General features: G+C 41.2%; 1 protein-coding gene and 1 long non-coding RNA gene across 5 annotated transcripts in view; one reads left to right on the forward strand and one right to left on the reverse strand.

The window, feature by feature from the left end:
• Positions 1-80: 80 nt before the first annotated feature.
• LOC126867724 (uncharacterized) overlaps positions 81-25,371 on the reverse strand; it is a 42,249-nt gene continuing 16,958 nt past the window's right edge. For all 3 annotated transcript variants that reach the window (XM_050622555.1, XM_050622556.1, XM_050622554.1), the window contains 6 exons: positions 24,248-24,391; positions 18,614-18,791; positions 6,847-7,055; positions 4,450-4,541; positions 3,791-3,983; positions 81-3,181 (listed from right to left, as the gene is read on the reverse strand). In XM_050622555.1, coding sequence (XP_050478512.1) covers positions 2,901-3,181; positions 3,791-3,983; positions 4,450-4,541; positions 6,847-7,055; positions 18,614-18,791; positions 24,248-24,391 — 1,097 coding nt within the window. In that variant the 3' untranslated portion in view covers positions 81-2,900. The remainder of the gene's footprint in view (positions 3,182-3,790; positions 3,984-4,449; positions 4,542-6,846; positions 7,056-18,613; positions 18,792-24,247; positions 24,392-25,371) is intronic.
• Positions 11,667-14,977, forward strand: LOC126867737 (uncharacterized). Of its 2 annotated transcripts, XR_007690399.1 has the most exons (3): positions 13,254-13,268; positions 13,365-13,783; positions 14,027-14,977. It is a non-coding gene; the product is annotated as an uncharacterized LOC126867737 (long non-coding RNA). The 2 variants fall into 2 exon arrangements; XR_007690398.1 differs by having other exon boundaries at positions 11,667-13,783.

Raw genomic sequence — 25,371 nt, forward strand, 5'->3', positions numbered from 1 at the left:
CTATTATTTTCTGAAATTATTTTCTTTCTTTTTCGTAAAAGATAATTAAATAACCTAAATGATAGATTTAAAAAATATAGTCTGGTTATGTATATTGCTTTTATTTCGACATAAACATCTAAGGCCTAAATCCTACCACAGATATAGAATACAACACGATAAATAACAAAATATGATTGTCGTGTAAACGTGCAGGGATTCTTCGCGAGATGTACAATAAATCCTGTAAACTATAGGAATCTTAAATCTTTTGTCCGCGCCATCCAAGGATTTAACGCCTATTTTCTGAAAAAAGACGGAAGAAAAAAGTGATACGTTCGCTCCCTGCACGAGTTTTTCGTGTATGTAGAGTCATTCTTACAGAGTAGAAAAACGTCGATCGTGTGGATGACAGATCGTAATAAAACGTATTGGACGAGCTTGTGTATATAAAAATAGACCAGCCTTTCGGGGTATCCGTAGCTCTGAGTTATCCACGACTTTATAGGACGATTAACAACATTTGTAACGGATTTTGTTGTCGTTCACGAACGATGCTTGAGAAAATATAACGAACTCTTTACGAATTGACAATGATCTAAGACAGAGGTCAGACTGTGATAATCAGGACACGTGAATGTTTACGATTAAAATACGTATAATCGATTGTTTTCTACCATATAGAAGTCGCTGCTCGATATGTGAAGCGCTTATTTCAATTTACAGATATTCATAATATCCTGAAATCACTGTAACGATCGATCGTTACCGGTGATCAGCTGGCCTTTTCGAAAACAACATTAATAATATGATAAATCTACATGCAAATATATCGACGGGGAGACCGTTCTCCATCCGTCTTGTACGTTTTTAGGCCGTCCCTACTCGATTGAATCTTTTCTTTTTTTTTTTATTTTCTTTTTTTTTTCACTTCGACAATCCTATAAATACTTCCCTGAAATACGCGATACCAGCTTTCGCGGCCGAAGCTCCGTTTCGCGGGAAACGAACAAAACGAAAATCGTATGCGCGCCTTTCCTATCTTTGGAAGACAAATTAAAAATTATTCAGAAAGATTTTTCTAGTAAATTTTCTTTTTAGTCACAGTTGCCTATTATATTAATGGTACGAATTCAGAAATAGAATTCTCGAATTAAGATCTTCAAAGTAATCTAGAGTTTTCCTGGAATATCTTATTCCATATATAATCGCTAAACTATTAACGTTACATTATATTTCTACACGATATCGTATAATAAGAAGCGTTGAGACGTCCAGCGTCGCACGAATTGGACGAAACCAGCGTCCAACGAAACGAACCGAGAGCTTTGATCGGCTGACGCCGATCCTCAAAGTGAAATTCCACGTTTATCAGAAACGAAATGATCGTCAACGACGAAAAGCAACGTCGTTTACACCTTCCGTTGGCCCGGTTAATTTAATAAATTAATGACACGCCGTCGACAACGTTTTTGCTCGCTTGGCAAACGTATCCTCTCTGAAAATCGAACCGGACGAGGAACGATTGGAGCCGATTCGACGACTAACTTTCGCATTGACACAATTCGTTCCGAAAGTAAACGATGATCAGCCGTTTTTATCTCAATTAATGGAAGTTGTTTAATTGAAGCTGATATATCGCGTAGCCGCAATTATCGGAAAACTCTCTCTCTCTCTCTTTCTTCGTTTCTGTACGCGTGTGTGTGCGTTACACGCGAGAGAAACAGTGCGATAGCGTTTTACCACCAAACAATCGAATGCAGAGTAATTTATGTAAAACGTTCGACATGGTTCCCTAGGAAATTTCGACTTATATATAGAAATCGTGTGACAATGTTTGATCGAATAATTAACAAGAGTACGGCGGAATAACTAGAAACCATAGGAATAATCGCGATCGATACTTCTCAATGACATAGAGAAAGCGTAATAAACCTTGGAGTTCTTTTAACACCTTCAGCCATAAAACTGTCGTTTTTATGGCTCGGTACTTTTCCTCCAACTTTAGGGGCGAGCGTATCGATTGTTTTGGAAGGAATCACCCAATATATAAACGAGCACCGGTGTAGAACACAGCCAGTTGCAACACTAGAGCCGAGGGACACGTGTTATCCATTAGATCCTAATAAATAATCGAGCCGCGTACCATGCAGCCGCCAAATTCACCCGCGCTGTCATTTGTGTCGCGATAAATTTTGCGATCCTCCATCCTTCGGTTTCGATTTCGAGATCTTACGCCGAACATGTAATTAAAGAATGAGCGGTTCGTATCGCAAATTAAGAGAAATTGACAGCTCGTCAAATTGACTCGCGTACTGTTTGAAACTCGTTTCGAGTACAAAACTCGTTGCTTGGTCCACAACCAGTTTTCTTCAATTGTAAACGACACTTCGGTCACCACCGACGGGCGAGAGAAGGGTAGAGCAAATATTATTCGAGAGCACGATTGAGGAAGGGTGAAAGTTTCCTTGTTTGCGCTTTCTATCCATCTATTGGCTTTCTAGGACGCGATATGCGTAGGCCTGAATTCGTTATGAGACTAAAAACACGACGAAAAATCGATACACGCGAGAAACGTCTCGTTTCGCTGCACCATTCCGCCATCCTCCGTTTTATTCGTCCTGCTAATGTAAACTCGCTAAAACCCATTTGCTTATATGATTTTAACGGAATCCTCTTAACCAAAAACCACAATCACGCTGGAACAACTTTTCCATTAACGTACGCGCTCTTTGAAACAATATTTCGCCGCTTTTTTTTTCTCGAAATTTACATTACATACCAGCAAACCGCAACCTTTACTCGACGGAAACGTTTGAGCTTCATGAAGTTTACAACGAAGTTTTATATTCTCACTCATGCGATTCATCGGGAACAGAGCGAAATATCGAACGTCGTCGGTCAATGATCGCGATATCCTCTTACAGCACGTGCAGGTTCTCGCAGCTCTTACTCTTGCTGTCGTTCAAGCACATCTTGTTCAATATCTCCCTGGCGAGATTTAGGCTGAGCGCAGTCTTGCTACCGTGAAGCTTGGACAGAATCTTCCTCTTGCTACTCTGACGTTTCAGCTTCTTGTCGCGGCTCTCACGAAGTCGAATCTGCTTGAGCACGCCTACCAGAAGCTCGTCTACATTGTGCTGGATACCGCTGGATGTCTCGATGAACTTACACTCCCTCGACGTTGCTAGCTGCTTACCCTCTTTGAAAGAACACCAACTATTCGATCACTAGAACACTCACTCTCTCTCTCTCTCTCTTTTTCTCTCACATTCTCTCTGTCATTCGCTCGCTTCCTTTTCGAGAAGCTTTATCAAATTCGCAGCTCGGGATCTTTGCACAAATGCTTCCGAATCGAGTACCGCGTTTGAGTTACTTGAATGCACCTTAAAACTCTGACAGATTTCTACGAAATCTTTCGTTTCGCGACCAAAGGGAGAAAGAATCGATGCATCTGTGTCCGACTGATCGTTGCATTGTTTGAAGTACATATATGTATGTACGGCTATCCACGTGTGGGACGATTCACGTGTTTGAAAATAATAGGATGAAAATATACCATGGAATGATTCAGGGAATGAAAGTTCTGGTAATAAATCTACGCGAATAATTAACAGGCCTTTTTCTGCGAATTTGATATAAAAATGGTATCTGCCAGCCCCGTGATCCTTAATTTGATCAATAGATACGTACTTTTCAATTATTTCAGTTACCTACAGTACTTTTATTCAGTTATTCGAGCTAGACATTCGAGATCTCTCTCAACGATTTTCCTATTGAAAATGCATTTTGTCTGAAAGCTAAAACTCACCGTTTGCCGTGATCGTCCGACTTCTCGCAAGATCAGACTTGTTACCGACTACAATCACTGATCGTTCCTGCGTGTAGTGCTCCCTCCATAAGTAGTTTAGGGTCTCCTCCGCAACCTGGAAGCTCGTACGGGACACGGTGGAGTAAACCACGATGCAAGCATGCGGCTCGTAGGTGGACAAAGAATTCTCTACCTACACGAGATTCGTAAAAGTAATTGCATTAGATACTACTAAGGACCTTCGTTCGTCTTGATAAACTCGTTTAAAATATCTTTTATTCGTTGTTCGATCCTAAATCAAGATGTAAAGATTTAAATTTGTTCTTCTTTCTGCGTTCGAGAAACGCCAACCGTAGTTCTGCCGCAAATATTAAAAGAGAATATCGGTAAGTCAGCTCTTCCGAGTAATTAATCTTCGGAATTAATTAAAATATCGTTGTTTATTTGGAGTTAATTTTCTTCTTTGATTCGCCTTTCTCGAGCCAGGTCCCGTTACTTGGCTATTAACTTGACGTTTATCCGCCATGTCTATCCATCCAAGTTTTTACTTTTATTCAACAACGTTTCACGGTTAATTGGGTTTCGTGTTTATAGAATTTAGGCAAACTCGCGTACTCGGGCGTAGGCGCAAAAGTCTTTGAAACGAGAATGGTACTTACGCTCATCTCCACGTGCGGATGATCGATAAATACCATTTCCGACTCCTCGCCATCCAGCAAAATTGACACTGTCTTTTCCCCGAACTCGTCATCTGTCGAACATCATAACTTTCTTCATAACACATCAATACGAAATAGGACGATTGAAAGAATTGGTGATAAATTAAATTTTGTTCGCGAAGCCTGAAACCAATAAAACTAGTCGGTGAAACGGAAAACAACAGTCTTTTGACAGTCTTTTTTTATCGAAAGATCAGTTTCTAGCAGCGACAAAAACGACTGGATCTCTGCACGGTTCCCCAAATGTGAAACGAGTAAAAGGAGAAGCGAAAATGGCCAAACCGTGTTATACATATGTTTATGATAAAAATCTTAAGGTTCCTAGTCTCTGAGTGTTCGTAATATACCAACATTGTGATTTAACACGTTTAAGCACGTTTAGAATCCAAGTTCTACATTTCAGACACCGTTGTAATATATTCCTCTCGACCTAATTTATTTAACTAGCGAATAGTATCTCGGAAACAACGAACTTACAATATTTTTCCTCGAATCAAGAAAGAATGTCGTTCCGTTGGCGCGAGTATAAATTAGAAAGCATCATCTTGGAGACGCTAAATGACTGATTATTCAAAACAGAAACACGCGAAGGATGTAACGGAAGGAAAATTAGGTGGGAGTATCGTATGACCATGTGTACAGCGTAGTGAACAACAATTGTCCTGTAATAGGCCGAAGGCTGCTTCGACAGGTAGGTGTACAATACTATACAACCATGGCGAAAGGCCACATTAACGATCCGCATTGCTAGAGTTACACGAAACCGCCATTATCGCACGCGGCGAGGATCGTGTTCGTGTGGAACGGAAACCGAGGTCAGGCCATTTGGAAAATCGTCAACGAGATTTTTCTCTGAATTACCAAATGGACGAGGACCGACATTCGAATATCGTTACGTCGAAACGTACAAATCGAATCGACAATCTATTTTCTACGAAGGAAGATCACCTCATTTAACGGCGAATATGTCGATTAAAAAATCGTGAAAATTCTTTGATAAACGGTTGACCATTTGTCTGGCGATAAGCACGATGACGTAGAGCGCCTAACGAACTCCGTTATTAATCATCATTAGACTGTCTCCGAAGAAAGTCTTCCTTCGCTCGTTTTTCCCACGCAAACAGCTTTACTATAGCATTTAATAAAAAAGAAAAGAAGAAAGATTCAAAGCAACTTGCGGGTATGAAAACAGTGAACGTGTTAAACGCGAAGATTAAAATTTGCATAATAATTGACAAGGAGGCACGGTGAAATTTAATTCCAAAATTCTTCATTAAAAATGGTCGGATAATTAGACATACGAAAAAGTTGGCAAGAAACGGAACACTCGTTATATCCACAACCACTGCCGTGATCTCATGCGTGCATTTATAATTAACGTTCCTCCCCGTATAACCGCCAACTCGTTTAACCAAGTTCCAGCGAGCCAGAATTTCTTTCGCTATTTCTGAACTAGCTTGCTACCAGTGGAATACAGTACCTGCATTCGTTAGAAAGGAATAAGAGAAAAGTTCGAGCATTGGCTAAAATATTTATTCGTACGCAAAAACATCCCTTCGGTACACCGGTAGAGCGTAAATTTGCCTGAATTTGAATAAGATATGTTTCGAAGAACCGACCTTTGGCCTGCTCGAATACCTTTCTTTCCTTATCCTCGGTGGAAAAGTAGATCTCGAACCATAAAAACTATGGAATATTTAATAACCAAACACAAGGAGACGTATCGTTCGAAGCCTTCGTTGTATCGGGAAAATCAAAAGAAGTAATTGTTCAGTTCAGGCAAACTTTGTTCAGTTCTTTTATTTCAGATGTGTTTCCTTGCGTTTCGGTATTAAACTCTTCTACTGGAACGCCAAGCTCTAACCAGCTTGTCACAGTTCCGGGGTTATCGGGCACAATGGTGATACGATGCATACAAACACAAAGAGACATCGCAAAAGAAAATAAAAAAAGCGCGATAGCGAAATTATCGAACCGCTGGGTTATGCTGTAGCAACGGGAAGAAAAGAATAGCCACAGCTCGTGACTCGTTTCAGCAGAATCTCGTTATCGTGCTTTAAACAACGCTCAAAATGTGGTTTCCTTTATTAGAAAAAAGAGAACAAAAAACATAGAGGACGAAAGGAAAATAGGGCTCGGAGAGAACACGGCGAAGTAATCCTCTTTTCGCTTCGCTCTATTATTTACTTCGACGTTACACGCGATGTATAGGTGAAATTTAATTACCGACAGTGACTACAAATACAGAGAAAGGTGTAAAAGAACAGGCAGAAAATAACAAACAATAGCTACTAAATTTTTTATATCGATCGACAGAGAATAAAGGATTTGACTTACCCAGGCTAGCATCGTACGTGTTTATGTACTCGCTGGTCATGAACTGCGAAACCAACGCAGTTTTTCCAACTCCGGAATCACCGAGCAGGACCACTCGATATTTCGAGATCTCCTCCATTTCTTCGCTTTCCGTGCTATCCGCTCCCACGCCTTGTCCGCTGCAGCAGGAACCTTCGAACGGCGATCTTTCACCCGAGACATTGCTATTTCTGAACAAAATGTACAAAAATTTACCGTACAGCGACTATTGTGTTGTCGTGTAGGATCGAATAGCACAGAAGCTTCGACTTAATCGTAAGAAAGTATCTCAATTCGATCTCTGTTAAGAAAGATAGTGTAGTTTCGACCAATCGCGGGGAGACGCAATCGCGAGGAGAGACGTCAATGGGAGTCGTAAATTCCCGTTACGATTATAGCAATCGACACCACGAATTGATCGATCCCCTGATTTCCGTTGAGACAATAGGGGTGATTCAGTTTGTATAACACTGTGATTCACAGAATTATAAGTTATGTATTTCCAACGCTTAGATTACACTGTTGAGTAGATATAAATAGATAACAACTTATCGCACGAAGATAGATATGCACGCTAGAGCAGGACTCTTATAATTGAATTTAGTGTATTAGTGGACGTAGCACTATAGTATACTTAGTAGAGGAGATGGATGTTCGACAATACCGAGAATCGACTTAGATAGTTTACGTGAATTACGCTCCTCTAGCGTTGTGCTTAGACTTAAAGCGTTAGGCGTTAGATTTAGACTTAGCAGTTGACTTGACCCTCCTGATGTCGTAGGAGAAGTAAGGTACATTGACGATGCTGTGTCGTAGGAAAGCTAGTGATGGGTGTGTCTAGCGCACGGGACCATCGGATTTGTTCATGACATTTTTGGTCAGGAAAGTGAGGGCCGTATACATTGCTCCTGATTGGATAAACGGAGGTTGGTGGACTAGGAAGGGCTTAGCCGCCCTCGATAGAAAGTTGCTAGTAGGAAGCATCGTACGTGAGAAAAACTAACTTGCTCGTGTCAAGCCGTAGTAAACAATAGTCTTTAGAAAGTGATTTAGAAAAAAGATATTTGTTGGGTCTGAAGGACCTTAGCTAGCAAATTACTGGGATTTATGATGGGTCCTTGGGACTATTGAGGGTACGCAGCAAGGATGAGCGGACATCTGGTGTCCGCCTGGCCCGCGGTGTATGACCTGGTCCAGGTAGAGAGTCGCCCGACGTAACACATAGAATGTCGTAAGGATGAATTGTAAAATGTCATAAAAATCATGATTTCCACAGGACAGTCAGGCTGGCGTCTATGGTTTTCGCAGCTACGAGCCCTTCCAGACCAGATCTATAATTATCATCTATAGTTCAACCAATCATCGATCTCGACTCAATAAAGTCCATCGAATTAATTTATCGTAAGTATATAGAACCCGCTGCGAGAGGAGACCGAATCCTATTAGCGAGCTTCGCTCGAACAATGGATTACACGGTTCTTCGTCAAACATGCACATTTAGTATGTTGCATCTAAATAACTTTTAGTTACGATCGTTGTTTACAGAATAATCCTATTATCTCTCCAAATGCAAAATCATGCCCGTTTCAAGAGAAGGAGAAACACGACACGCAGGAGAAACACGTGAGGATTGTTGGGATTTGCCGAGAATATCGAGAAAATGTAACCATTGTCGCAGTGGCGCGTTTTGTTTCAATTTTGCAGATTGCTTCGCTTACAACGATCGTCGACGTTCTCATGCCGCGAATGTTACCGGTCCTTAATTAGGGACGAAGTCTGCATAAAAGAAATCCGAGTTGAAACAATCGGTGATCTGGATTGTTCGGAACTGGGATGTAATTCAAAGATATAGAAACTATTTCGAAGAACGTAACAAAACCTTTTGATATTTAGGTGATGCAAATTATAACCGATCAAGTGTGAAATACGAGATTGCATGTTGGCGTGATTCAATCTACCACGGAAATTCAGATAAATATGAATTATTGTAAATAACACGTTTCGTATTTCTCAGAATCTTCCATATGTACACGAAATGTTATAAATTTTCCGACTTTTCTTCCGCGAGAATTACTTTCGACTTATTCGAGGAATCGGGTCATCTGAAACGGCAATGCAGCCACAAAAATAAAAATCGTGGAATTTCGCGACTGTCTCGGTTGTTTTCAGCTCCACTGTTCCAACCATAAACTCGACAAGACACCAATACCTTGCACGAAAAATTTTAATAAACTCGCATCGGTACTCTATCCCTTCTCCATCCTCCACGTTTTCCGAGCAAACGAAAGGGAAAATACGTCTCGACGTGCATCCAGGAGAATGTATATGGTTAAATTGCATCCATCATATCGAATATCGTCGACCGACGACGGAACGTTTCTTCGTTTGCATCGTCGGCGTCGATGAAAAATCGTCGGTTAATGGACCAAAAAGCTCTCGAATCGAATGTTTCGGCCATCGAGGGTTCTATGGAGTTGAGTTGAACGGTAGGGGAGAGATCGTGGTGAAATCAATTCCAACGGCGATTGAATTTCCGCCGATGCTACAGAATCAGCGGAACATTACACGAAACATTACGTAAATCCGGATAAGTTTTCGAAGCCTCTGGTCGATTACACGTGAGCCATTCAACGAAACGAAAAGAACCGACAAGTTTCAATCATCTCGCTGGACAAAGCTGAAATTTTCTTGATAACGAAACTTTCGATTTATCGTATGTTTGGATTACTTTGTACACATACACAGCAGATGGGAACGAAATACGAACAAGAAAATTGTACAAGCAATTCACATATCGCTTAGTGCACGCTGCTGGTGCACATGTGGATCAAATATCAACCCTCTTTGAGTTGTTATTAAATTTTCTTTCAATTTAGAGGCATCCATATTACACGTATATCTGGTATGCTTGAAAAGAGCGCATCGGAAAGGACCTATTTGTCGTCGAGAGACATAGCTATAAATTCGTGATATTTTGAGAATAAAACCATTTACGTCGATGTACACTCGAACAAAGGTATTCGCTTCTCCATTCCTTCAATTCGCTACTGTAGCAAGGTGACTTCCTCCAATCGACTGTCACGTTTCACTGCGAGCCCTTATCGATCGTATGACGGGGAGCTACATAATCATATTTACGTGCATAATGTTGGACACAAAGCGAGCGCGTGGAAAGGAGCAGTTACCGATCTGGGATTAACGCAGCAATGGGTCGACGTAAGCAGCGCGCTTGTCTCGATGCAATGGAACACGAATTTTAACCTAATAAAACGGAAATCTCTGCTTTCAGCCCCTCAGTTCGATTCAGCGAGTTGAAGTTTTACGATCTTCGTCGCCTTGTAACTGCGTCGGCTAACCCTGTCGAGGAATTCGAGTTTTAAATCGGAATTTCAAGGTTGAACGAGTTGTTCGATCTACAGGAAATTAGTAGAAAATTGCCAGGCATTTTATTTATCGGCGAATAAAAATTGCGAATCGATCACGATATGCGCGATTGAGCAGAATAAATAAAAAAAAAAAAAAATTGTGCCAATGGAGAAACAGCGTGGACACGATCAAAAATGCCCGAATAACTGAAAAGCAGCCGATATATGTAGCGCGTTTCGCGCGACTGATTTTAATTGCGCTGCGCGGCGGATTACACGAGTAGAAAAGCGGACCACTTTGTACGATCATCGTGATAATATTTAGAATGCTAATGAATCCGGCAAAGTAGCAGAACGCGACGAACGTCGATATCACGAATCATAATTCTCATCGGTTCTTAATTTGCTTGTTGAGTTTGTGTTTTTCTCTGGCAGTGCTATTTGTTATTTTTCCGCGAAAACACTGTGTTTATTCGTTAATAATTTACGTTAATAACTTCGTCCATTTATTCCGAGAATTTATACCCATTTATTCAGAGAAACGCTGTGACAAGTCCAAAATCTCGACCGACGATTATTCAACTGTTCCTTTTACACGATTTTCAAGACTCTGTCTCGTGGTTCCTCTCGATCGAGACACGCGTCGTGTCCCGGCCAAGAACAATGCTTCGTGCATTCCTCCGGTTTGGCACGTGTGTAAGTACACTTACACGAAACACGAAGACGAGGCTGTAACGTGCAGAGTTATATATAAACGGAGGGACGAGAAAGGGAGAGATCTCTCCGGTAAGAAAACGAAAAACCGGTGCAAATATTTACACCGTCTATTTGAAGAGACGATGGAACGCATCGACTGGGCTCATCTCCTTGGATACGATGTAATAATTGGCGTAATAACAGACGATCACGACGAAAGAGAGAGGCAATCTCCACCGGAAGAATTTCTTATCGTCTAGACACAATGGTAGTCGTTTCTTGCTCGACGTTCATCTTTCCAACGACCAAACTTTTTTCTGCGACATCTCTGTCGTGAAATTACACGATCGTCGAGGTTCCTCTTTTTCTCCATCTATCGTCAGGAAAACACGTAAATTTTCATGGATTGAAAGGACTCACAGAGAGAGAGAGAGAGAGAGAGAGAGAGAGAGATTAAACGTCCACATCAACATTGGTAAATTGGCGATAATTTTGTAAAGAAAATTTTCAGACGAATCGTCGAAAAAAGCGAGTCGAGGTTAAGAGCAGAATCCGAATAGCTCGAACATCGATGTTTGCTAGTCACGTTGAATAAGAAACGATGTTGTCGCATCCGAGTATTTCGATGAGATTGCACGCAAATGGAACAGCAAGAAGTTAGAAACAAACAAGTTGCATTTATCGAATATGGTAAAAAAGCGTAAAAAATCGGGTGGTTTCGGATTTCTAAATTATACTCACATAGAGAATCGTTCTCACTGCGTTTCATCCAACTTCGTTCTAAATCTACGAAACGCGATTTCTTTCAAGCCAATCTTTCATCGAATCTATTTTCTTGAACGGTAATCGTCGAACGATCGAATTTCCTCGTAGAATTCGTTAATCCTCGCCAGCGGCACATTACCACGGACGAACATAAATTCAGAGTTGGCTGTGCGTAAAAGGTTGACGAGGAACGAGAGGCTGGACGATGGAAACCTTTCGCGTAAGCCAGAGAACCGACCTCCCTGCGTGAAACCTATTTTCCCGGGCTCGTTCCCTGTGGGATCGCTCTCGGTGGTCTAACTAACGCCTGGCCGCAAACAAGTTGTGACTATTTTGAGGGGATTCCTACGATGTTTCGAGAGAACCATCCCGCGATGATTGTACAGAGGAAAATTCGTTGGAGGGTATCGATAGAAGTGCGTCAATGCAAAATGGACATTTTAATTAAAGAACAATCTCTGTAGCAGGAAACCATTTATCATAGTTTCTAATCTAATTTCATCCAATTTTCCATCGAAAATTATTAAACGAAAGTCACCTTGAACGAGCTCGTTACGTGGCGTAGAAATAGCGCAACCTTAGTCATTTTGTTCAAACAAATATAAATAAAAGTACTATTCTAGCAGCAGAATGGTTTGCCAGTATGACGCATGAACGTCATACCAGGCCAATAATTAAAGATTCCCGTCAAACTTTCCGATTAATTCAACGTTGGCTGACAATTACTCGGCCTAGTTCATATGTCATTTGATGTGCGACGTTTGGACCGTTTCCATGGATGAAAATTCGATTTGCTACAATCACTAGCATGCATGAGTCATCAATTATTACTCGCATGTAACCGTAAAGAATCTTAAAGCGTAAAGAACCGTAAAGAAACCGCTGATCTTCCACGATCGGAAAGTGACTCATCCTTTAGTTCGGAAAATCAGTCTTTAAATTTAGTGACCGATCACCTTGCGCGTTGAAACAGACTGCCTTGAAAGTATGTCGCAGAAAAAAATACGAAGACGGTACGTTTACAGAAAATCTGGCAAAATTTCAAAACTGCGTTTCCACTGTAAATAGTGCTCGAACTAGGGTGAAACTCGCGAACGTTCGTGAAAAATATGATTCTTAGATTTCGCGAGAATGACTCACTTACATTATGCGAAATTATTGTGGCTTGAAGTAGATATATTTCTTTACATATACGTATTTAAATGGAAGAGGCTCTATTGGAATTTGCTTCTTCTTAATATAAACCAGAAGAAACAGAAATTTATAACGGAAGGACCTGCGCCAGAAATAAAGGAAGTATCGTTGTAACGAGAACGTTGAATCGACGTTGGTTTAAGAACGTTTCATCAACGCTATAAAAACTCTCATACTTGATCTATCGTTTAACCGTATCTAATTCCTCGATCATGGAGCTTTTTCCACGAACTTCCCCACCGTGACTTTTTCTCATCAGGAAGACGGATTACGAATCGCTATTTTCCTCGGCATTACACAGAAGCAGCTCTTGGAGGCTCCACCAGATGTGATTTCAAAATACCTTACAACTTCGATGACTGCGATGGCTAAAAAAATTCTCAGGTTTCAAAAATTCGCTTTTCGTTAAATTTTGTCCTAAAGAAACGCGAAATGAAATTATAACAAAGATACACGTAACCGATTATAAATTGGTTCCAGTTATCTCGAGACTATCAGAGTACCAATCTTCGACGGCGATGACTAACAATGAGCTAGACGTACGTCGCGATTGTCGGAAGAACATTGACTCAGCGTCGAGACACGTACGTTGCGAGCCATTCGAAATTCCACGAATATTCCTCGCCGCGTCGTAAAAGCCGCCAAACACGCTCAATATTTTTCACCTTACCCTCTCACCCCCTGACACTCGTGCATATTTACCGCCACGTGATCGCGGACTTTCCCTCTCCATCATCGGTTACGGGTTTAGAATAACCCAAAGCTCCGCGGTTCGGACCATTCGTGAGTTCGATCTCGAGTTGTTCGCGTCTCCTTTCTTCACGGAAACTTCCTTTGGGAACCGACTGGCTAAGAGAAACCGACGCGCAACTTTCATTGAGTAATGGAGGTCGCTAAAGGTGCGTGCTGCTAATTTCATTTGGTACACGATCGAATCCCTTTTTACTTATCTAACTCGATTTCCTCCTGTTATTTACGTTCAATCTGTCTTATTTATTTCACTTTCTAATTCTAATTAATGCTATTAGTCATTTGCTGTGACTCGGAATTTTTCGAAATTTGTAAGATACGATTTGTTCAAAATAATCGTGAATCAATACATCGGACGATGTATTAAGATAAGAATTTGTTCATTTCGACAGTGAACGAAAACGCTGGTAGCCTTGTCGAACAGTCGATGAACATCACGGCGGAATCAAAATCCGTCTCCACCATGAAATCCATGGAGAGCGTGCAGACCAAGTCCGTGATCGAGTCGTCGACATCCATCAAGTCCGTGACCTCGTCGTCGACGAGGGCGCAGCAGTCCATGGAGTACGAGGAGACGATCGAGTACAGCGACTAGATCCATTATCGTCACACCAAATCACAATTAAAAAACAACAAACGGATACCCTTTTGACGTCGTGCCACGCAGGGGAGAGTTGACACGCGGTATTTTTCACTCGGCTCCAGCTTCGATCCACGTACGATATTATTGTGTTCTCCCGATCTGTTCCAACATTTCCATGTGAAAAATTCGAGAATGAAATAGCCGATGGAAGACACTCGAGAAGCTAGTCGCGTTCTTGTCGACTCCGTCACGCCAGCATGGTTCTATCGAAACGAGATTCAAAGGAAATACGGTTAGTGCGTGGCAGAGAGTCTTTCCTCGTGTCTTGCATGTTGATCTTGGATCGAGTCAGGAAGAACGCGCGACTGTGCTACAGAAGCGGTAGGGAACAGAAGGAAGAGTACACGAGTCGAGTCGAATAGCTGATGGACGAATCAAAGCGTTCACGGCCTTTCGAAGTGGCTTTCAAAAATAACCACTCTCTTTTGCACCGCATAGCTGATAATGAAAATAAGAAAAATAAGAAAATGAAGGAACGTTTGGAAGCCTCGACCATGAGCTCTGGCTCTCCTCCAATCGGCGCGGTTCCCCGCCAAATAGCGATTCGCCCTTTCCTTTTCTTCCTCTAAGGATCGTCCCTGATCGTATCACCGATCCTCCTTTAAATACGCAAGCCTCTCCATCATTGTCACGACTTGATCCCACATTTCGTTGCAAACATTCGATTATCTTTGTATAATAAAGTTTCTAAGATATTGTTCTCTGGTTCGTTCAATGCCGATCTCTCACGTTCCCCATCTATAGCGAGCGTTATTGTTGCCGTTTCAGAATAGCAACGAGATTGCTGGTTACTTAAGCGACGTGCTTTCAAAAGTAAAAAGGCAGCTCGTCGACATCCATGCCCTTCGTTGAAAACCGTAAGCTGATTCCACGGCTATCTTAAATCCTCACGGAAAAAGAAAAGAAGAGAAAACGCTTGGAGAATCGTTGAACCATTACGTTTTGTCCATATAATTTTTCAGAGTTTTTTAAACGACTGATTGCCAAAAATTGCTGGAAACGACGCAACAGTAGTTTCGTCGACTGTCGTTAATTTTCACGTCACCCTTAAACTTTCGACCTTGGTGGAACGCGTGCAGCAATTGCAAAAGAAATGTCATCGTTGCTGGCCATGGCGAGTCATGGACGTCCGACAATTCAGCTGGGCTCAACGTCGTTTTCGAGATCCAATTAAACGACGTTAAATGAAAAACGTGAAAAAGGGGCGATACGACCGACGTTTCCCCGTTTATGATTGCTAATATCTCCCCCTTGCGAGAAACGTATTCGAATTAAAATAGAAATCGACCCGTCGACGAAATCGAGATTTCTACGCGATCGACAAAAGTTACTCAAACCCTTCTCATCGACCGCTTTATTCCATTTGTCGAACAATCAAGAATATCTCCGTTTAGATATAGGATACGATTATGTCATAAAAGATAAAGAGGAAGATTTCTTCGTGCATTTAAAAAATGAAGTTGTAGTTGATTCATTGTCGGCAGCGACGAATTAACTTGTTCGCCTAGTGCGTAAATTATCCGAATGAGAAGGAAAACGAAGATCGTTTGTTAAGTGACAACAAGTAGAAACCGGAAGTTCAAGCAACGGTGATACATGCGAAGATTTATAAACGTCATTTCTCAAACGTAAGAAACAGAGAGAGAGAGAGAGAGAAGTCTCGTTTAAAGGAACGATATCAAGAAATAAATTAGAAGATCCGTAAGAGAGAGAGAGAGAGAGAGATGAATTTGTTCAACGAAATATACAGGGTGGTTGGTAACTGGTGGTATAAACGGAAAGGGGGTGATTCTACGCGAAAAAAGTCGAAAATATAGAATAAAAATTTTCTTTTTTAATTTTTTTTTTAATTTTTCCATCGAGACACGATCTACAATGAGATTGAATTCAAAGTCGATTTTCTCGAAAACAAAGCCTCAAACGAAAAATTTTTATTCTATATTTTCGACTTCTTTTTTCGCGCAGAATCACCCCCCTTTCCGCTTGTTCCACCAGTTACCAACCACCCTGTATATGACAGTACGTTGGCTTTTATTAATACACAATTCGGCATCAAAAACTAACGTTGAATTTTGCGTACCGATTTAACTTGCATGGCAAATTTGACTGCAAACGAATCACTGGGTAACAATTTGTTGAAATACACAATACGATATAAAGTGCGAAGTTAACCGTAGGAACTCGATTAATTCACTTGTTGTTGCCGAAATTAAGTGCCACTCTCTTGGGGGGGGGGGGGGGCACTCAGCGGACGCAAGCGAAAGTTTAAATCACCAAGGTACGAGGATTTTCTCATTTACGACTTCTAGTTTAGGAAAGACAGCCGTCTAAACATGGAATGCCGTGGAAGAAGTTTCCATCTCATCGACAAGCGTGATAAATACGCTCGAAAGTCCGCGAGAAAATGAATATCAGGAAACCATGGAAAATGTCCAGAAATGAATTTTCCTTTATCTCGACAGGATTGCAGAATTATGCGCTAAAAATACGTAGTTGGCAATTGATCGCTGGCAATCGGAAGATCGAAATTTGGAGATTTTAAATTTAGTTTGATACTAATAGGAGGTTGATATAGGAGCCAGAAATTTCATCAGCGTTTTCATTCGTGAAAAAAATAGCTTTCAAAGTATACGGTTTGGCCATAAAGCAACTCCTCATAAGAAACAATTTTTTTCATATTTTGTAACATAGCCGAGATATATCAGCAGGATAAAGATATTACCTGCGCCGCGTGTATGTGGAGTTTCCCCCCATGCGTGGGCATCATATATGAAGCTCGTAAATTTTTGCAATCTCGCTCACTGTTTTAAAACATACCCTGATGAACGTCCATTAACCGAGAATCATAATCGAAATTATTTTCCACTTCGACGTACCTCCTTGCGTGAACTTTCACTTTTTAATTCTTACCTAAATGTCTTCGTTAGAAAAGGGGCCACGCGTTTTAACGTGATCGATTTGTCAAGGATTTTATCACGACGCGAACGCGATTATCTTATCGAACATGGTATCTGGAACGCGATCCCCAAATAAACATGCCTTTCCTGCGCTTATCACCGGCGAATTAAATTTTCGGCATGGTAGCTCTGATTGTCATAAATTTTTATCGTGACAATCAGTTTAACGGGGACGAAGTACAAGCGCCATTCCCATGGGTATGAACGATTTTTCTCTGTCAGGGAAGGGAAGACTTATGGCCTCTCGTAACGAAAGTCGAAGGCAAACGAATGAAAGCGCGAACGTAGCGCCACGATACTACCTCTACCTCTATCCGGTCGGAAATGTCATGTGCTCCATGGTTGCTAAAAAAAATGAATTTTCGAGAGACGAAAGCAAAAATCAATCGATCTTCGTTCATGACTGAAACAGCTTGTTTCATTAAAAGCAACTAGATCGAAGAGATTAATTTACAAAACGAATAATTTAAACGACTATTATCGCGATGCTAATGCGCAGAAATTAAGGATATAGGGATCGATATCGTTGGACTGAAATATATCGTTGAAGACGATGGCCGAGGTTGGCTCGAAGGTATTAGAATCATAATAGGGAAGTCGACAAACGTGCTCCATTAATTCCGTTTCCGCTGAATCCTCTAATACCCCCGAACAAGTGTGAAAAATGATGAGGCGAGAGCGATACAAATTGGGGGACAAGTAAGCGCATGATTAACATACTGTAATTGAAATTACGGCAGTCGGATTCAATGCCGAATGCCTCTGGAAAATATATATAATACAAAGAGCGTTGAATCCACGTTGTATTCGATTTCTGTAAAAGTTGGAGAACAAAAAAATTTTCTGGCAATATTATGATATTAAACGTAATATCGATGTTCTAAATTCACATATTTAGTGGCTGAAAAACCGAGAATGAATCACGTCGCGATGCAATTAATTATTAGCAGGGCAATGATATGAAAATTGAAATCGGTCTGATAAGTTAAATCCCAGTGATAGAGAGTGATCGATGGAACGAGCATGTCGCGCATTTTGCCCGTCATTGTTCTCGTTCTAGATCGGATTCAACGCAATTCAATGGAAACGAAAGGAAGCAAGAATACTGATCCTGCATACGGCGGACCGCTCGATTATCGGCTTTGAAATTCCCGAAATTGTAGATCGTTCGATCGTTCGCTTCTATTCAAAAAATATTAGAACGCGATATGCTTCAAATTTTTCGCCCAGTGCTCTGCACAATCATGGCACCATACAAATTCTTAATTTTTCAATTTTCGTACGTTTCGCTTCAATTACTTCCTACTGAAACATACTTATAACGAGTTTTCACAATCGCATACACAGAAAAAACATAATTCTTAACAAGGATTAATTACCTGCTGCTATTGACAGAAGTGTTGCTCCTGCTACGTCTCGAGATAATCGAATCACCACGGTTAACGACGCCTTTATGTGTGATGCTGAATGCCCGAAGTCTATACAGATCCTCTCCGGCTCTCGGATTGTACGCTTTCTCTGGTAAACTATGTACTCGCGGCCTGATGTGATCTGGCACTGAAACATATTGATAGACAGTTAATTAAAGCCAGGCTATTAGTTCAAATAGGCGAACAAACAATATAAACACATATCGCTTGGATATTCGATTAATTAGATAGTTATCTTCGTTTTGCATTTGCTCCCTCGGTTATTCGTCCTTCCGAATTCCTATGAACGTAATGAACGTCAAATAAATCTCTTAAAAATTTATAAGACAAATATATACGTGTACGTAGGAAGAGCCGTTTTCACGCACGAAGAAGAAGACAAATAGGGAAATTTTAAGAATAATTTAATCGAAATATGCTGTAAAAAAGTACTACGATAGGACTGTCCTCATCGCATACCAATCGAAGACTCTTTTTCCGCTGTCCGCGCATACACACGATTCAACAATCGCGTCGGTTCGCACTTCAAGATACTTTGTCTTACCGTGGTTAACATTTCTACATACTTACATACATATTGGAAAGTGACGAGATCAATTTTAAGCCAGGATTACAAGGACGTTTCATACGTCGCGTATTGTACGTGCACTTTTTCTGTTGTACGGCTGGATGAGTGTCTTATACGCTGCGTGTTACAGGTCGATACTAAACATTGTATCGCATTGCCAGCGTGCTGTGTTTCCCGCATGCGACACGCGACAGGCGGCGTAAAGAACGTCTGTGTAGTTCCAGTCTTAAAGCGAAGGGTATGCGAAAAAAAAGTAAATAAACCGATGGAAGAGTGAAAGGCAAAGAGCTTGATAAGTTCACATCTGGTAAAAAGAAACCCTCGATCTACGTTAAACAAACTACCATCGTTTTTTTTTTTTTCTTTCTTACTTTTGGAAATTCTCCAATTATGACGTGACGCATAGTAAATATACGAGCAAAGCTTTCGAAGCTTCGAAGGCTTCCCAATTTCCTGTTCGAACAGCTTGCTAACTATTGAAACGCTTTTTCTCCCTACTTAGCAATTTTGGTTCGCTCTTCTTTCTTCGCTCTTAAAATATAAAGGGAAAACTGTGTTCGAGTCATCGTTTTGTAATACATGAACTTGAAAACTGTTTACAATCGCCGTTTCAATCACCAAAACTCTCGAATTCAAAACGAAAATTCCATTCGCCAGCCCTGTAAACTCCGCAGAATTTCATTCGCTTTTTCAACGCGGTTTAATGCAACTGGTTTCCAACTAACTTCCATGGTATACCATCCTATTCAACTTTTTCAATATTTTTCTGTGGGCTCCATCGCATCGATAAATATTTATGTAGGTATAATGTAGTTTAGCCGAACGACTATAATACGCGAAGAATTATAATCTACGTCACGTTGCATGTACATATATTTGAATGGAAGTATTACTTAGCAGAAATGCGAAATGAAGGGGGACCTTAACGTTCGGACGTAATCCAGTATTCAAAGGGTCTGCGAAATACCATAACAGACCATGGGTCTTCGTTCAGACCACGGTTTACAGCGCGGTCGCAACCTGCTCATGCATACTACATCAGATCCTATGAACCACCCAGGGAATGGCCAATCGTGGAATAAATTTCTGCTCAGAGTCTTGCAATTATTTCTATAATCTTTTTATTTATATATCCCTTTATTATCGAGTTAATTAAATCTTCAACAGAGTCCGTACCCTCGGATACATTCAAAAATACCTCTACCACCTACGCAATACGTGCTATTCGTGATTTCATCCACGATAAGTCTGTTTCATCTGTTGCAACGAATAGTGTTCATTCTCTAATTTATATCGATAATATCAATACGTTTTAAACTCTCGTCTATTCTAATTTAACAATAGAAATATCGTACTACTGAGCCACGAAGCACGTGCCACAGAAATAAAAATGAAAAATTAGACCTTTCCAGATTCAAAAACTATTACAGCTAATACTGTATCGTTGTAAGTTTGTAAAGTTTCTACGAAAAGTTGTGGATTGGTCATTTTTGATCGTTCTGGTAGTTCAGATGAATCGAAGTGGCCAAAAATTGCACGATCTCCTTACTATCTGTATCCAGTAATGAATAATCGAATTCTTAGTGGACGAAGCAGATGAAAATGGCAGCTGAGGAATCGTTGCGTCAAACGAACGGCCGCGGAAGAAATAATTTTACCGGTGACCTTGCACGAGCAACAGTTCGTTAACATACAAGGACAAGTTCCAAAGGTGGATGAAAATTGAACCAGGAACACGTGGCGTACACGACGACCGACAAAGCGGGCATTTAATGCGGTTACAGGTCGACGAGGCACTCAAGAAGTTCGTCTCCCGAGCCGAGTATCTAATTACGGCAACGACACTGGCTAAAACTTTGCCTAGTCGAAATTAGCGGCAAGTTTTCATCGATTCGGAGGGAAATTCCAATGCCCTCGAGCAATAGGAAGCTTAGACGAGCAAATGGGAGCTTCGATGACTATCATTTGGAACTACGAATGAAATCCGATCTCCCAAGGTATTTCGGAGGTAGGTCGAGAAAAGATAAAGCTCCCGCAAATTGAGAAACAGCGAGAGCACAGATTGAACTTGTTACTACGCTCAGACCGGTCTAGAAATAAGAGTACAACGAGGCAAATACAACGGAGGGATTCGATGAAAAAGTAGTACAAGTGCATCTTGCATTAAAAGCGAGATAAGTAGAGAAAACAACATATTAATTACGTAGAGAACTTTGTCACGTCTGTATATCTCTACTAAGCTTTTAGAAGTACGTGTAGTAACGTGTTCGAGGCATACGGATTTCTCTGTTAGATTTTACCCTTATTTAGATTTTTTGACAATTAACAAAAAAAATTAATAATTCGACGAAAACAATCAAATCATAAATTGTATGTCAATTATTTGTCAAGATAATCAAGCTTCGAGTTAACTTAAATCTGACTCGCAAACATTTTCGGCTCGTTTTTCCTTTTTCTCTGAATTAAAAAAGAACGGTAGTTCGCATGAAGCTTAATTGTCCACAATTTAGGTAAAAAACACAATGCCCGAAGGCTTTCTCGAAACAGAAGCAGCACAAAGAAGTAGAAGGCGGTGAATAATTAAATCGGACGCAGAGGAAATGACGAAGCCAATGGAGAAAGCAGGAAGAATCCCGAGGCGTTCGAGACAAAGGCGACCCGTGTCTGACCTAGTCCGTCCTATTCCACTACGTTTATCCTATCGACGTATATATCATCGCATCGCATCGGTTCGGCTCGTTTTATACACGTTTTATCTGAGGAATCGGTAACGGTAAATGGGAATATCACCGGACTCGTTCTTCTCTCTAAATATTTGCAGACTGGCAAAAATACGCCGAGGAATTTTTGCCAACAAAAATTCGCAATATTGCGCGTGCCACGGAAAAGAAGCCGATCATGAAAGCATTCGACAAAAACCACGCTATCAAAGAACAACGCTGCCGACTGGCGAGCGTATCTGAGCATGTACATTTCCGCGATCATTTTTCCCTCCTGAAAACGATTGTGTCGAACGTTTTGTTGTCGGTTATCTCCTGGACACCCACATTTCTAGCGCTTACTCGTACTTTTCCTCTTATTCGCTGCGTTATATTTTATACAGAAGGCCATTTCTCCGCTCTGAGATTTTTTTCATCGTATTTGTTAAAAAACAAGAGAAAGAAAGAAAAAGGAATGGAAAGAACGATGTGTATTATCATTTAACTGCAAATATTTATCCTCCGCTTATCGTTAGATATTTTGTATATTTAAATCTCTCATAAATAACTACATAAACAACTGCAGTCTAGTTTATCATCGTGCATATCGTGTTTATCATCATAAACATGGGAACAATAATTTACATGTCGCATCAATTTTCTATTTCCGACTAGTACTCTCGGTTATTAATGAGAATCCGCCAACAGTCGGGAAAAAACTCATTATCAGACGAGATTATCATGGCGATCTACGAGAACGTGTCTCATTTTTCCGCGTTCCCCTCTCTCTACTGCTGTTTCTTCACCGGAATGTAACTGGTTGACCAACACGGCATCCTAACATCGCTAATCCTAATATCACATGTCGACGATGGTTTTGTTCCATCGACAGAGGTCGTCGTTGGCTTGGTTATTTGCGGAAAGTATTTACCCAACGGACGTCGGCCGCGTAATTAATTTCCGCCGTGCAGATACGGCCGTCTCGGATACTCCTGGGTAATCTGTCAGTTTGATACGTTCCGCAGCTTCAATGCCGCTAGGAAATCCATTCAAGGGCAGATCTACAAGCTATCCCCACCGCGAAACATCGACGCACGGGGGCAGGGATTACCTTCGCGATCCTGTTCGCGATATTACCTAACCCCCTCGATGGTTCTTCAACCGAAGGAAGCGGAGGAACCTTTCCTTTTCCACCCTCGTTGTGTTGAAACGCAGATGAAAAAGCGTTTTCAATGTAAATGAAGTTTGAGCTCCGTGGCATCTACGCGAATGCAAAGCGATCGAAGTGACTGAATTTTTTTTACTTTCCCTTGTTTCTCGTTAAAGCGCAACGACGTTTTCATGAACGAATAGACGTTAGATATTGGAAAAATTCAAGATTTAATAGCTTCGTTCAATCGAGACGGATTTTCATAGGGATTTGCATGATTAGTCGATGAATGAACGAATTCGGCAAGACCACGTTGAACATCGTGATTGCACGATAGTTCACGCTGTTAGATTCAGATATAAGGTGACATAAACATAGACGTGTATATTTATTTCGTTGGGGGGAAACCTCGTTCCACATTCGAATTGCGTATCGAAAGTTTTAAACCAGGACAGGCAGCGCGGTGCCGTCGCTGCTTCCGATACCATTCAATGTAAACAGTAATGTACGATTAAAAACGCCGGTAACAATGGTCGATCTGATAACTCGACCCCGTTCTACTGAATCTGCCGTTCAATTGTTACGACTCGGTTACAAAAATTGACAGGAAGAAAAATATCGTGAAAATTCCTACGTCTAACTAAAAGCTGGAATGCCTGATAAAGTTATACGAGTAAATATAATTCTCTGTCATTTAAATTGCTCTGAAGAAAGAAAGATCCAGCAATGATAACAATTTCCGACCATGAAACACGCACAGTCTGCTTTTACATAATAATCCATCAAGCATCAAAAACATATTTAATATAAAAGTTATTATGTATGTACTTATGTAAAAGTTATTATGCTGCTGTATATACCAGTGAACACGAAAAGAATTTCATACATTATAGAAACAAAAGAAATAACTGCGAACGAAGTATTAATAAAATGCTTGAAACGTGCTTTCACAACCACGATCTTAAAAACCAGAATTTAATAAGGTAAATTGAAAATTGACTGGAAAATGTCAGCCCTGTATACAAGGTAATCCAGCTGCGTCTTTCCACTCCATCTTTACGACGTCTACCACCTGCCACCATCCACCGTCCTTAACCGCGATCAACGACCAGAAGACCGAAGAAATATCGCGTTCGACAGCCTTAACGATGGAAATACGTGCTTACCGGGTAGCTCCAAGAAATTGGAGGTCCTTCGTTGCCTGGCGCGGGGGTGAGCGCTGAAGTTCAACGGACCCACATTCTCATTGCTGACGTTCGACAAATTGGAGCACTGGCTGTCGCGGGAACCCCGTCTGGACGCGAGGTAGGCTGCAACACAGAAACGTCTCGGGCAATTTCATCAAATGCCGGTGGGGAATTCGCGTCGCGTACAACGTTCAAAGGGATCTGTCGCGAATAAAGGCGATCTAGAATCCCTGGTAATTGCTCGACGCCGTTCTTGATGCTCGTGAAACGCGCTCGTGAACGACGATTCCTCGCGACCATGGCGATGACCGTTAACCCCTGACTTTCAGCCTGTTCCAACGCGTGAGCAAAAGTTGTGCGCCTAGCTCAAGGGATTAAAGATCGAACGGTATTACAGAATTAATCGCTCGAAATACGGGGATCAGCCTTTCGTTCCCGCCGGCAAAAAGAAAGTTGCCGATGGCAAGGGAAAAAAGGAACGCGAGTGGGAAAGGATACCGGCTGGAACGAATAGGACGAAAGCTGGTTTTATTCGCAGCCTTTAAACGAAGATCCAATTGGGATTGGTAAGACGGTCTGGGGAAAATGATTACGTCGAGCCAACTTTTAGTTTCTCGGTAGCCCTTTCCTTTGTCTGCCGCGTGACGAGATAAAGCACAACGCGAAAGGCCGAGTAACATATTATGGAAAATACGTGACACGAGACTCGAAGAACAAAGCGACTAACTCTGAAACGCACGGGCTAATAACGACGTTGTTATTAATTCCAGCGAAGCGGAGGTAGGAAGAACATCATGCACGGTAAGATGATTTAAAGCGGTGTAATTATGATCTCTGTGCCGTGCAACCGCGAGAAAACGGGGACGAAGTTTATACAAAACAGAATACTCTGACTTTAAGAACAATGGGATATTTTAACCGGTAAGCAAATTGCGTTCTCGCTGGTACCAACGAATCGAGAAGCGCGCCTGGCGTTTCCGAAATATATGGAAAATTCCACTCCTGTTATCTTTGACGAATCTGACTTCTTCGAACAACTGTGTCACGTGGCCGAGTCGTTGTTCACGTTTAGCTCGATTACGAAACAATTGTCGTCGATTACA

Source organism: Bombus huntii, chromosome 7, assembly GCF_024542735.1.
Source record: "Bombus huntii isolate Logan2020A chromosome 7, iyBomHunt1.1, whole genome shotgun sequence".
NCBI classification, from domain to species: domain Eukaryota; kingdom Metazoa; phylum Arthropoda; class Insecta; order Hymenoptera; family Apidae; genus Bombus; species Bombus huntii.